This window comes from Babylonia areolata, chromosome 14 (genome assembly GCF_041734735.1).
Source record: "Babylonia areolata isolate BAREFJ2019XMU chromosome 14, ASM4173473v1, whole genome shotgun sequence".
NCBI lineage: Eukaryota > Metazoa > Mollusca > Gastropoda > Neogastropoda > Buccinidae > Babylonia > Babylonia areolata.
The window spans coordinates 23,465,491-23,477,541 of NC_134889.1; the positions used below are offsets into that span (position 1 = coordinate 23,465,491).

Consider the following 12,051-nt stretch of genomic DNA (forward strand, 5'->3'; position numbering starts at 1 on the left):
GTGGATGGGTGTGTGTTGTGTTGTGTGTGGGTGTGTGTTGTGTTGTGGGTGGATGGGTGTTGTGTTGTGGGTGGATGGGTGTGCGTGTGTTGTGTTGTGGGTGGATGGGTGTGTGTGTTGTGTTATATTGTGGGTGGGTGGGTGTGTGTTGTGTTGTGGGTGGATGTGTGTGTGTGTTGTGTTATATTGTGGGTGTGTGTTGTGTTGTAGGTGTGTGTGTTGTGTTGTGGGTGGATGTGTGTGTGTGTTGTGTTATATTGTGGGTGGGTGTTGTGTTGTAGGTGTGTGTGTTGTGTTGTGGGTATTTGTGTGTTGTGTTGTGGGTATTTGTGTGTTGTGTTGTGGGTGTTTGTGTGTTGTGGGTGTGTGTTGTGTTGTGGGTGGATGGTTGTGTGTGTGTTATGTTGTGGGTGGATGGGTGTGTGTTGTGTTGTGTTGTGGGTGGATGGGTGTATGTGTTGTGTTATATTGTGGGTGGGTGGGTGTGTGTTGTGTTGTGGGTGTGGGTGTATTATTCTGTGTTGTGGGTGGATGGGTGTGTGTTGTGGGTGTGTGTTGTGTTGTAGGCGGATGGTGTGTGTTGTGTTGTGGGTGTGTGTTGTGTTGTGGGTGGATGGGTGTGTGTTGTGTTGTGTTGTGGGTGGATGGGTGTATGTGTTGTGTTATTTTGTGGGTGGATGTGTGTGTTGTGTTGTTGGTGTGTGTGTATTGTGTTGTGTTGTGGGTGTGTGTTGTGTTGTGGGTGGATGGGTGTGTGTGTTGTGTTGTGTGGGTTTTTCATGTTGTGTGGGTATTGTGTTTTGTTGTGGGTGGGTGTGTGTTGTGCTGTGCTGTGTTGTGGGTGCATGGGTGTGTTGTGTTGTTGTGGGTGCATGGGTGTGTTGTGTTATGGGTGGGTGTTGTGTTGTGGGTGGATGTGTGTTGTGTTTGTGGGTGTTGTGTTGTGGGGGTGTATGTGTTGTGTTGTGGGTGGATGGGTGTGTGTGTTGTGTTGTGTGTGTGCTGGGTTGTGTGTGGCTGTTCTGTTGTTTGTTGTGTTGTGTGGGTGTTGTGTTGTGGTGTGTGTGTGTATAGGTGTGTGTTGTGGTTTGTATAGGTGTGTGTTTGTGTGTGTGTATGTGTGTGTGTGTCTATATGCTGATATGTGTTTGCTGTGTGTGTGTGTGTGTGTATGCATGCATGCATGTGCATATGCGTTCATGTGTGTGTAGGAAAGTGTATACACCATTAGCTAACCTAACAATAAATGGCTGCTGTGTGTTATGGGCGTGTATGTGGAGGTGTGTGTGTTTGAGACTGTACATATCTATGTGTGTGTGTGTGTGTGTGTGTGCACGCATTTGTGTGTATATGCATGTGTGTGTAGGAAAGTGTTGGTACGCCATTAGTGAACCTGACAAATGATGGCTGCTGTGCTGTGCAGGAAAGAGACATGGGCAGCTACATCTGCTACGCACAAAACATTGCCGGCCGCGATTCCCAGGGGAGACTGCTGAGAGTACAGGGTAAGTTGATATACATGTTGATCAGTGTGTGTGGACTGAGCCATATAGACACTCACAGATGCCAGCTGTTATGATTTTGCCGTATCTTGTTATCCTCGATCGCAGTTTGTTCCGACATGACGCCAACATCAAAATCGTTCTGATGAGTTCATTTTTGCCTGCGTAGCGTGGTCACATGCTTTCCTGTCGTGACATTACCCAGACACTCTGGACCTATCAATCACGAGGCCAGGGCAGTCACTACTAACCTTGGTCTCACGTGATGATGTTCAGCTAATCGCGTGTGTGTTTACATCAAAACAGCACTGAGTGGACCAGTTAGCTTAATTGTAACAGTTACATCATGTTGCAGGTAGGCACACGTGTTTGTGTACCTTGTAGATAAAAAGTACGTTTGCTGATGTGGCTCAGAGTCCAAGTGTGTTCCTACCGAATTGAAAATGTTCTTACCAAATTTCCTAATTGTTCTTACAAACACTTGACATGGGGGTGGCATCTCTGTCCACTACGCAGCGGTGTTGTGTAGTGTGTCTGGATCAGTTGGCACTTTTTTGACACCTCCTTGAAACTGAAACTGAAGCTGTTAGTATCCCTGTCATGACTGTTTGTAACACTATCATTGTACAGTATCCTTGTCATGACTGTTATTGTAACACTGTCATTGTATAGTATCCTTGTCATGACTGTAACACTGTCATTGTATAGTATCCTTGTCATGACTGTTATTGTGACACTGTCATTGTATAGTATCCTTGTCATGACTGTTTTTGTAACACTGTCATTGTATAGTATCATTGTCATGACTGTTATTGTGACACTGTCATTGTACAGTATCCTTGTCATGACTTATTGTAACACTGCCATTGTATAGTATCCTTGTCATGACTGTTATTGTAACACTGTCATTGTATAGTATCCCTGTCATGACTGTTATTGTAACACTGTCATTGTATAGTATCCCTGTCATGACTGTTATTGTAACACTGTCGTTGTACAGTATCCTTGACATGACTGTTATTGTAACACTGTCGTTGTACAGTATCCTTGTCATGACTGTTATTGTAACACTGTCATTGTATAGTATCCCTGTCATGACTGTTATTGTAACACTGTCATTGTATAGTATCCTTGTCATGACTGTTATTGTAACACTGTCATTGTATAGTATCCTTGTCATGACTGTTTGTAACACTGTCATTGTATAGTATCCTTTCCATGACTGTTATTGTAACACTGTCATTGTATAGTATCCCTGTCATGACTGTTATTGTAACACTGTCATTGTATAGTATCCTTGTCATGACTGTTGTTGTAACACTATCATTGTATAGTATCCTTGTCATGACTGTTGTTGTAACACTGTCATTGTATAGTATCCTTGTCATGACTGTTGTTGTAACACTGTCATTGTATAGTATCCTTGTCATGACTGTTATTGTAACACTGTCGTTGTACAGTATCCTTGTCATGACTTATTGTAACACTGTCATTGTATAGTATCCCTGTCATGACTGTTATTGTGACACTGTCATTGTATAGTATCCCTGTCATGACTTATTGTAACACTGTCATTGTATAGTATCCTTGTCATGACTGTTTGTAACACTATCATTGTATAGTATCCTTTCCATGACTGTTATTGTAACACTGTCGTTGTATAGTATCCCTGTCATGACTGTTATTGTAACACTGTCATTGTATAGTATCCTTGTTGTTATTGTAACACTGTCATTGTATAGTATCCTTGTCATGACTGTTACTGTAACACTGTCATTGTATAGTATCCTTGTCATGACTGTTGTTGTAACACTATCATTGCATAGTATCCTTGTCATGACTTATTGTAACACTGTCATTGTATAGTATCCTTGTCATAACTGTTATTGTAACACTGTCGTTGTACAGTATCCTTGTCATGACTGTTATTGTAACACTGTCATTATATAGTATCCCTGTCATGACTGTTATTGTAACACTGTCATTGTATAGTATCCCTGTCATGACTGTTATTGTGACACTGTCATTGTATAGCATCCTTGTCATAACTGTTATTGTAACACTGTCGTTGTACAGTATCCTTGTCATGACTGTTATTGTAACACCGTCGCTGTATAGTATCCTTGTTATGACTGTTATTGTAACACTGTCATTGTATAGTATCCCTGTCATGACTGTTATTGTAACACTGTCATTATATAGTATCCTTGTCATGACTTATTGTAACACTATCATTGTATAGTATCCTTGTCATGACTGTTATTGTAACACTGTCATTGTATAGTATCCTTGTCATGACTGTTATTGTAACACTGAACTGTTATTGTAACACTGTCATTGTATAGTATCCTTGTCATGACTGTTATTGTAACACTGTCATTGTATAGTATCCTTGTCATGACTGTTGTTGTAACACTATCATTGTATAGTATCCTTGTCATGACTGTTATTGTAACACTGTCATTGTATAGTATCCTTGTCATGACTGTTGTTGTAACACTGTCATTGTATAGTATCCTTGTCATGACTGTTATTGTAACACTGTCATTGTATAGTATCATTGTCATGACTGTTATTGTGACACTGTCATTGTACAGTATCCTTGTCATGACTTATTGTAACACTGTCATTGTATAGTATCCTTGTCATGACTGTTTGTAACACTATCATTGTATAGTATCCTTTCCATGACTGTTATTGTAACACTGTCGTATAGTATCCCTGTCATGACTGTTATTGTAACACTGTCATTGTATAGTATCCTTGTTGTTATTGTAACACTGTCATTGTATAGTATCCTTGTCATGACTGTTACTGTAACACTGTCATTGTATAGTATCCTTGTCATGACTGTTGTTGTAACACTATCATTGTACAGTATCCTTGTCATGACTGTTATTGTAACACTGTCATTGTATAGTATCCTTGTCATGACTGTTATTGTAACACTGTCATTGTATAGTATCCTTGTCATGACTGTTATTGTAACACTATCAATGTATAGTATCCTTGTTATGACTGTTATTGTAACACCGTCGCTGTATAGTATCCTTGTCATGACTGTTATTGTAACACTGTCATTGTATAGTATCCCTGTCATGACTGTTATTGTAACACTGTCATTGTATAGTATCCTTGTCATGACTTATTGTAACACTGTCATTGTATAGTATCCTTGTCATGACTGTTATTGTAACACTGTCATTGTATAGTATCCTTGTCATGACTTATTGTGACACTGTCATTGTATAGTATCCTTGCCATGACTTATTGTAACACTGTCATTGTATAGTATCCTTGTCATGACTGTTATTGTAACACTGTCAGTGTCTTGTTCTTTGGATTGCTTACATCCCAGTGATAATGCTGAATATTGTGAGCCAGTAGGTTTGAGAGTTTCAGAATTTGTAGGTTGTATTTTTGATTGTGCACTATTTATGATTGTATAATATGACCTGTGCACGTACTTTGTGTGTGGGTGGGGGTGATTTAATTAATAATGTTGTAGATCTTAAAATTTTCTGTCTATTTTTTTTAAACTTCTATTTGCAAATGCCTAGGCCTTACTTCAAGAAAAAGGGCAAATGCTCGTAATAATAATGATAATAGTGGTTTTATATCATTGTCAAGAATGACATATTCTATGAGAGGAAAATTTTCTTCTTGTTTCGGTCATTGTGTAATTTGATTGCCGCAAGTGGGATGAGCAAAGTATTTTGAATTGAAATCTCAGAGGATAACCAAATCATGTCAGAGATCTGCTTATGGAGTTCAAAGATGGATCAAATGAACAGTTTTCCCTTCCACATACACAGCTCAAAACGAATATCAAGCCTGTATGTTGTGTGCAGTAAGGGGTGGGGTTGTCAGAAACTCAAAAAGAAGCATCTTTGAAACATATACCTCTTCATTGTTCTTCATTTTGTTTTCTGTTCTGCATCAGCATTGTTGATGTCCATGTCATGGTTCAGAATGTTATAGTTCTGTTGTTGCTGCTTAAATGATAACACAATTGAGTTCAGTTCTCATATTTGTATACTTCCTTAAAAAAAAAAAAAAAAGCAGTAACCAATAATAGAAAACGAATCTGTATCTGTATATGCAGGTATGTGAAATTAACAAAGAAGCAGACAAACTGAAGAATTAACAGATACTTGCCTACCAACCTATTGTTGTTGCTGTCTCTCCATGTCTCTTTATAACAGTGACACTGTCATGGTTGTTGCTGTCCCTCCATGTCTCTTTATAACAGTGACACTGTCATGGTTGTTGCTGTCCCTCCATGTCTCTTTATAACAGTGACACTGTCATGGTTGTTGCTGTCCTCCATGTCTCTTTAACAGTGACACTGTCATGGTTGTTGCTGTCCCTCCATGTCTCTTTATAACAGTGACACTGTCATGGTTGTTGCTGTCCCTCCATGTCTCTTTAACAGTGACACTGTCATGGTTGTTGCAGTCCCTCCACGTCTCTATAACAGTGACACTGTCATGGTTGTTGCTGTCCCTCCATGTCTCTTTAACAGTGACACTGTCATGGTTGTTGCAGTAAAATTGACACTGTCATGGTTGTTGCAGTCCCTCCATGTCTCTTTATAACAGTGACACTGTCATGGTTGTTGCTGTCCCTCCATGTCTCTTTATAACAGTGACACTGTCATGGTTGTTGCTGTCCCTCCATGTCTCTTTATAACAGTGACACTGTCATGGTTGTTGCTGTCCCTCCATGTCTCTTTAACAGTGACACTGTCATGGTTGTTGCAGGAAGATTGACACTGTCATGGTTGTTGCAGTCTCTCCATGTCTCTTTAACAGTGACACTGTCATGGTTGTTGCAGTAAAATTGGCACTGTCATGGTTGTTGCAGTCTCTCCATGTCTCTTTAACAGTGACACTGTCATGGTTGTTGCAGTAAAATTGACACTGTCATGGTTGTTGCAGTCCCTCCATGTCTCTTTAACAGTGACACTGTCATGGTTGTTGCTGTAAAATTGACACTGTCATGGTTGTTGCAGTCTCTCCATGTCTCTTTAACAGTGACACTGTCATGGTTGTTGCAGTAAAATTGACACTGTCATGGTTGTTGCAGTCCCTCCATGTCTCTTTAACAGTGACACTGTCATGGTTGTTGCTGTAAAATTGACACTGTCATGGTTGTTGCAGTCCCTCCATGTCTCTTTAACAGTGACACTGTCATGGTTGTTGCTGTAAAATTGACACTGTCATGGTTGTTGCTGTAAAATTGACACTGTCATGGTTGTTGCTGTCCCTCCATGTCTCTTTATAACAGTGACACTGTCATGGTTGTTGCTGTCCCTCCACGTCTATTTAACAGTGACACTGTCATGGTTGTTGCTGTCCCTCCATGTCTCTTTATAACAGTGACACTGTCATGGTTGTTGCTGTCCCTCCATGTCTCTTTAACAGTGACACTGTCATGGTTGTTGCTGTCCCTCCATGTCTCTTTAACAGTGACACTGTCATGGTTGTTGCTGTCCCTCCATGTCTCTTTATAACAGTGACACTGTCATGGTTGTTGCTGTTCCTCCATGTCTCTTTAACAGTGACACTGTCATGGTTGTTGCTGTCCCTCCATGTCTCTTTAACAGTGACACTGTCATGGTTGTTGCTGTCCCTCCATGTCTATATAACAGTGACACTGTCATGGTTGTTGCTGTCCCTCCATGTCTGTATAACAATGACACTGTCATGGTTGTTGCTGTCCCTCCATGTCTGTATAACAGTGACACTGTCATGGTTGTTGCTGTCCCTCCACGTCTCTTTATAACAGTGACACTGTCATGGTTGTTGCTGTTCCTCCATGTCTCTTTAACAGTGACACTGTCATGGTTGTTGCTGTCCCTCCATGTCTCTTTAACAGTGACACTGTCATGGTTGTTGCTGTCCCTCCATGTCTATATAACAGTGACACTGTCATGGTTGTTGCTGTCCCTCCATGTCTGTATAACAATGACACTGTCATGGTTGTTGCTGTCCCTCCATGTCTGTATAACAGTGACACTGTCATGGTTGTTGCTGTCCCTCCATGTCTGTATAACAGTGACACTGTCATGGTTGTTGCTGTCTCTCCATGTCTCTTTATAACAGTGACACTGTCATGGTTGTTGCTGTTCCTCCATGTCTCTTTATAACAGTGACACTGTCATGGTTGTTGCTGTCCCTCCATGTCTCTTTATAACAGTGACACTGTCATGGTTGTTGCTGTCCCTCCACGTCTCTATAACAGTGACACTGTCATGGTTGTTGCTGTCCCTCCATGTCTCTTTATAACAGTGACACTGTCATGGTTGTTGCTGTCCTCCATGTCTCTTTATAACAGTGACACTGTCATGGTTGTTGCAGTCCCTCCATGTCTCTTTATAACAGTGACACTGTCATGGTTGTTGCTGTCCCTCCATGTCTCTTTAACAGTGACACTGTCATGGTTGTTGCTGTCCCTCCATGTCTCTTTAACAGTGACACTGTCATGGTTGTTGCTGTCCCTCCATGTCTCTTTATAACAGTGACACTGTCATGGTTGTTGCTGTCTCTGCATGTCTCTTTATAACAGTGACACTGTCATGGCTGTTGCTGTTCCTCCATGTCTCTTTAACAGTGACACTGTCATGGTTGTTGCTGTCCCTCCATGTCTCTTTATAACAGTGACACTGTCATGGTTGTTGCTGTCTCTGCATGTCTCTTTATAACAGTGACACTGTCATGGTTGTTGCTGTTCCTCCATGTCTCTTTATAACAATGACACTGTCATGGTTGTTGCTGTCCCTCCATGTCTCTTTAACAGTGACACTGTCATGGTTGTTGCTGTTCCTCCATGTCTCTTTAACAGTGACACTGTCATGGTTGTTGCTGTCCCTCCATGTCTCTTTAACAGTGACACTGTCATGGTTGTTGCTGTCCCTCCATGTCTCTATAACAGTGACACTGTCATGGTTGTTGCTGTCCCTCCACGTCTATTTAACAGTGACACTGTCATGGTTGTTGCAGTCCCTCCATGTCTCTTTAACAGTGACACTGTCATGGTTGTTGCAGTAAAATTGGCACTGTCATGGTTGTTGCAGTAAAATTGCCACAGTCATGGTTGTTGCAGTAAAATTGGCACTGTCATTGTTGTTGCAGTCCCTCCACGTCTGATCCACAAGCCCAGGGACCAGGAGGTGACGCTCAACAGTCGCTTCGAGTTGGAGTGCGTGGCACGGGGCGTGCCCGTCCCCGTCATAACCTGGATGTTGAACGGCCGGCCCCTGGCGGCGCCCCCTAGTGTCAACGGGGTGAGCACAGTGACGGTGCGACACGCCATGCAGGAGGATGGTGGCGAGTACACGTGTGTCGCCACAAACCCTGCCAACGACCAGCAGGTGTCAGCCACTGCCCGTGTCATCATTAAAGGTCGGGCTAATGGAGTATGGGTTTTCTGTGTGTTATGTAAAGAAAATATCAAGAAAAAAACACAGAGATTTTTGTTTCAATTCTTGGATATTAGAATTGAACAATACTATGTCCATGATTTATCTCTAACATAGATAATGTCATTTGAAAATATTGACTTATGCTTCCTGGATTACTGGATAAAATGAAGGGAAAAAATGATGACAGCATAATTCTGTTTTTATCTTTTTGTAGATATGTGTGTGTGTGCACGCTTTCATTATATATGTCAGAACTTGTTAAAAAAAAAAAAGTCTCCACTGCACTCCTGAAAATGGAGTATGGCTTCCAAAAAGAGAAAGGTAAAAGAACGTTGATACACTTAAAAGCCCACTTCCTGTTGTGCGTGAAGACGGGATTTACCACCGACAAATTTAGTTAGAAGTTCCCACACTCTCACTCCCTTTGCCATACCCTGCCTCTTCACTCTTACTGTCTTTGTAAGACAGACTGTTGGTAGTTTTCTTTTTATTTGGAAACTCCTGCTTAGTGGCTGAAGTAAGTTGACTGTTAACTCACTCAGGACGGACAGTTATTGTTCTGTCCCTGACGGGCGCAATAGCCGAGTGGTTAAAGCGTTGGACTGTCAATCTGAGGGCCCCAGGTTCGAATCACGATGACGGCGCCTGGTGGGTAAAGGGTGGAGATTTTTACCATCTCCCAGGTCAACATATGTGCAGACCTGCTAGTGCCTGAACCCCCTTCATGTGTATATGCAAGCAGAAGATCAAATACGCACGTTAAAGATCCTGTAATCCATGTCAGCGTTCGGTGGGTTATGGAAACAAGAACATACCCATCATGCACACCCCTGAAAACGGAGTATGGCTGCCTACATGGCGGGGTAAAAACGGTCATACACATAAAAGCCCACTCGTGTGCATACGAGTGAACGCAGAAGAAGAAGAAGAAGAAGTTCTGTCCCTTTCTTCTCCCTTCCCCGGTCCTCGTGTAGACCCTGTGTGATGTCCAGCAGGGGTCTGAATGGGCCAACCTATATGTCATAGTTAGAAAAAGTGGTAGTCATTGTCTTCAGCCACCTCTTCCATGTTACAACCTTTCCTTTATAACATTTCATTGGTGCCTGTGTCAGCAATGATAAAATGCAGCTTCATGGCCTATTTTGTTTTGCTCGTAGGAAGAGAGTTAATGGACTTTCTGTTGACGGGCGCAATAGCCGAGTGGTTAAAGTGTTGGACTTTCAATCTGAGGGTCCCAGGTTCGAATCTCGGTGACGGCGCCTAGTGGGTAAAGGGTGGAGATTTTTACGATCTCCCAGGTCAACATATGTGCCGACCTGCCAGTGCCTGAACCCCCTTCGTGTGTATACGCAAGCAGAAGATCAAATACGCACGTTACAGTTCCTGTAATCCATGTCAGCACTCGGTGGGTTATGGAAACAACAACATACCCAGCATATATCCCCCGAAAGCGGAGTATGGCTGCCTACAGGGCGGGGTAAAAACGGTCATACACGTAAAAAACCAATCATGTACATACGAGTGAACGAGGGAGTTGCAGCCCACGAATGCAGAAGAAGAAGAAGGACTTTCTGTTGGACTTGGTCTTTTTTTTTTTGAAGCATGCAAAACTTTTTAGGAAAAAAGAACAACTTTTTTTGCATGGGTTTTATAATACTGTTCGGTTTGTTCCAGTCCCCCCGAGAGTGATTGTGCCCCCTGGTGACCGCGCGGTGAGGATCGCGGAGAAGGTGATCCTGGACTGCTCTGTGGCCGGCGACCCCCCTCCGGAGATTCTGTGGACCAAAAACGGCCGCTCCGTACAGCTGAGTGAGAGGATAAGGCAGCTGAGCAATGGCTCCCTCGTCATCTACGATCTTCTGGTGGGTGTGTCCCTCCTTGTCTCTGTAAAATGGCTGTGGTCTTATTTGGACAGTGATCTTGCCTTTAATAGCATTGCTTTGGCACCGTGTATAGGCTAAAGGACATAGATAAATGCAGCTGACATGTGTGTGTCAACATATTTGCACATCTAAATATGATTTGGATTATATTCATGCTTGAAGAAGAATAGTTTTATGTTTGAATTTATATTGTATGTCAAGGGGTTAGGTTCTGTGTGAGGATGGAATCACTGGAATAAGGTTGTGAGGCATGGAATAGAATTGTATCTAAGACTAAATCATCTTGTTTGTTATTTGATAAATCTTGGTCAGTCAGTTTGCTATTTGATATATTACCTGATCAGTCAGTTTGTTGTTCGCTAAATTACATGATCAGTCTGTTTTTTGATAAATTCTGTGACCAGTCAGTTCGTTATTTGATAAATTTTGTGACCAGTCAGTTCGTTATTTGATAAATTTTGTGACCAGTCAGTTTGCTGTTTGATAAATTGTGTGATCAGTCAGTTTGCTATTTGATAAGTTGGTCAGTCAGTTTGTTGTTAAATAAATGAGTTGGTCAGTCAGTCTGTAATTTTATGAATTACTTGGTCAGTTTATTTGATAATTCACTTGGTCAGTCAGTTTGTTATTTGATAAATCACTTGGTCAGTCAGTTTGTTATTTGATAAATCACTTGGTCAGTTTATTTGACAAATTACTTGGTCAGTCACCTGGCTGTAGTCTTCATCCCTGACCTGTCATGTCTCAGTCATCAGACGCTGGGGAGTACAAGTGTATCGCCATCAATGATGCTGGTACCTCAGAGGCCCAGTCCATTGTCACCGTTACCTGTGAGTATCTCCGCATGTCCATGATGATGATTTGGATACTTACATAGCACCAATCCTCAGTCAGAGACCAAGCTCTAAGCGCTTCACAAACACGGGAGTCATTTGCACAACAGGCTGCCTACCTGGGTAGAGCTGACGGAGAGCTGCCTTTTGGTGCTCATCATTCGTTTCCTGTGTCCTTTACTCACGTTTCAGTCATGTAAATGCACACACATACACACACAGTGGAGTGATGGCCTAGAGGTAACGCGTCCGCCTAGAAAGCGAGAGAATCTGAGGGCGCTGGTTCGAATCACGGCTCAGCTGCCGATATTTTCTCCCCCTCCACTAGACCTTGAGTGGTGGTCTGGATGCTAGTCATTCGGATGAGACGATAAACCGAGGTCCCGTTTGCAGCATGCACTTAGCGC

General features: G+C 42.2%; 1 protein-coding gene across 2 annotated transcripts in view; it reads left to right on the plus strand.

The window, feature by feature from the left end:
- The window catches only part of LOC143289929 (hemicentin-1-like), a 226,991-nt gene that overhangs the window by 158,307 nt on the left and 56,633 nt on the right, over positions 1–12,051 (plus strand). For both annotated transcript variants that reach the window (XM_076599184.1, XM_076599186.1), the window contains exons 44-47: positions 1,424–1,505; positions 8,639–8,908; positions 10,603–10,790; positions 11,560–11,641. In XM_076599184.1, the coding sequence (XP_076455299.1) occupies positions 1,424–1,505; positions 8,639–8,908; positions 10,603–10,790; positions 11,560–11,641 (622 nt within the window). The remainder of the gene's footprint in view (positions 1–1,423; positions 1,506–8,638; positions 8,909–10,602; positions 10,791–11,559; positions 11,642–12,051) is intronic.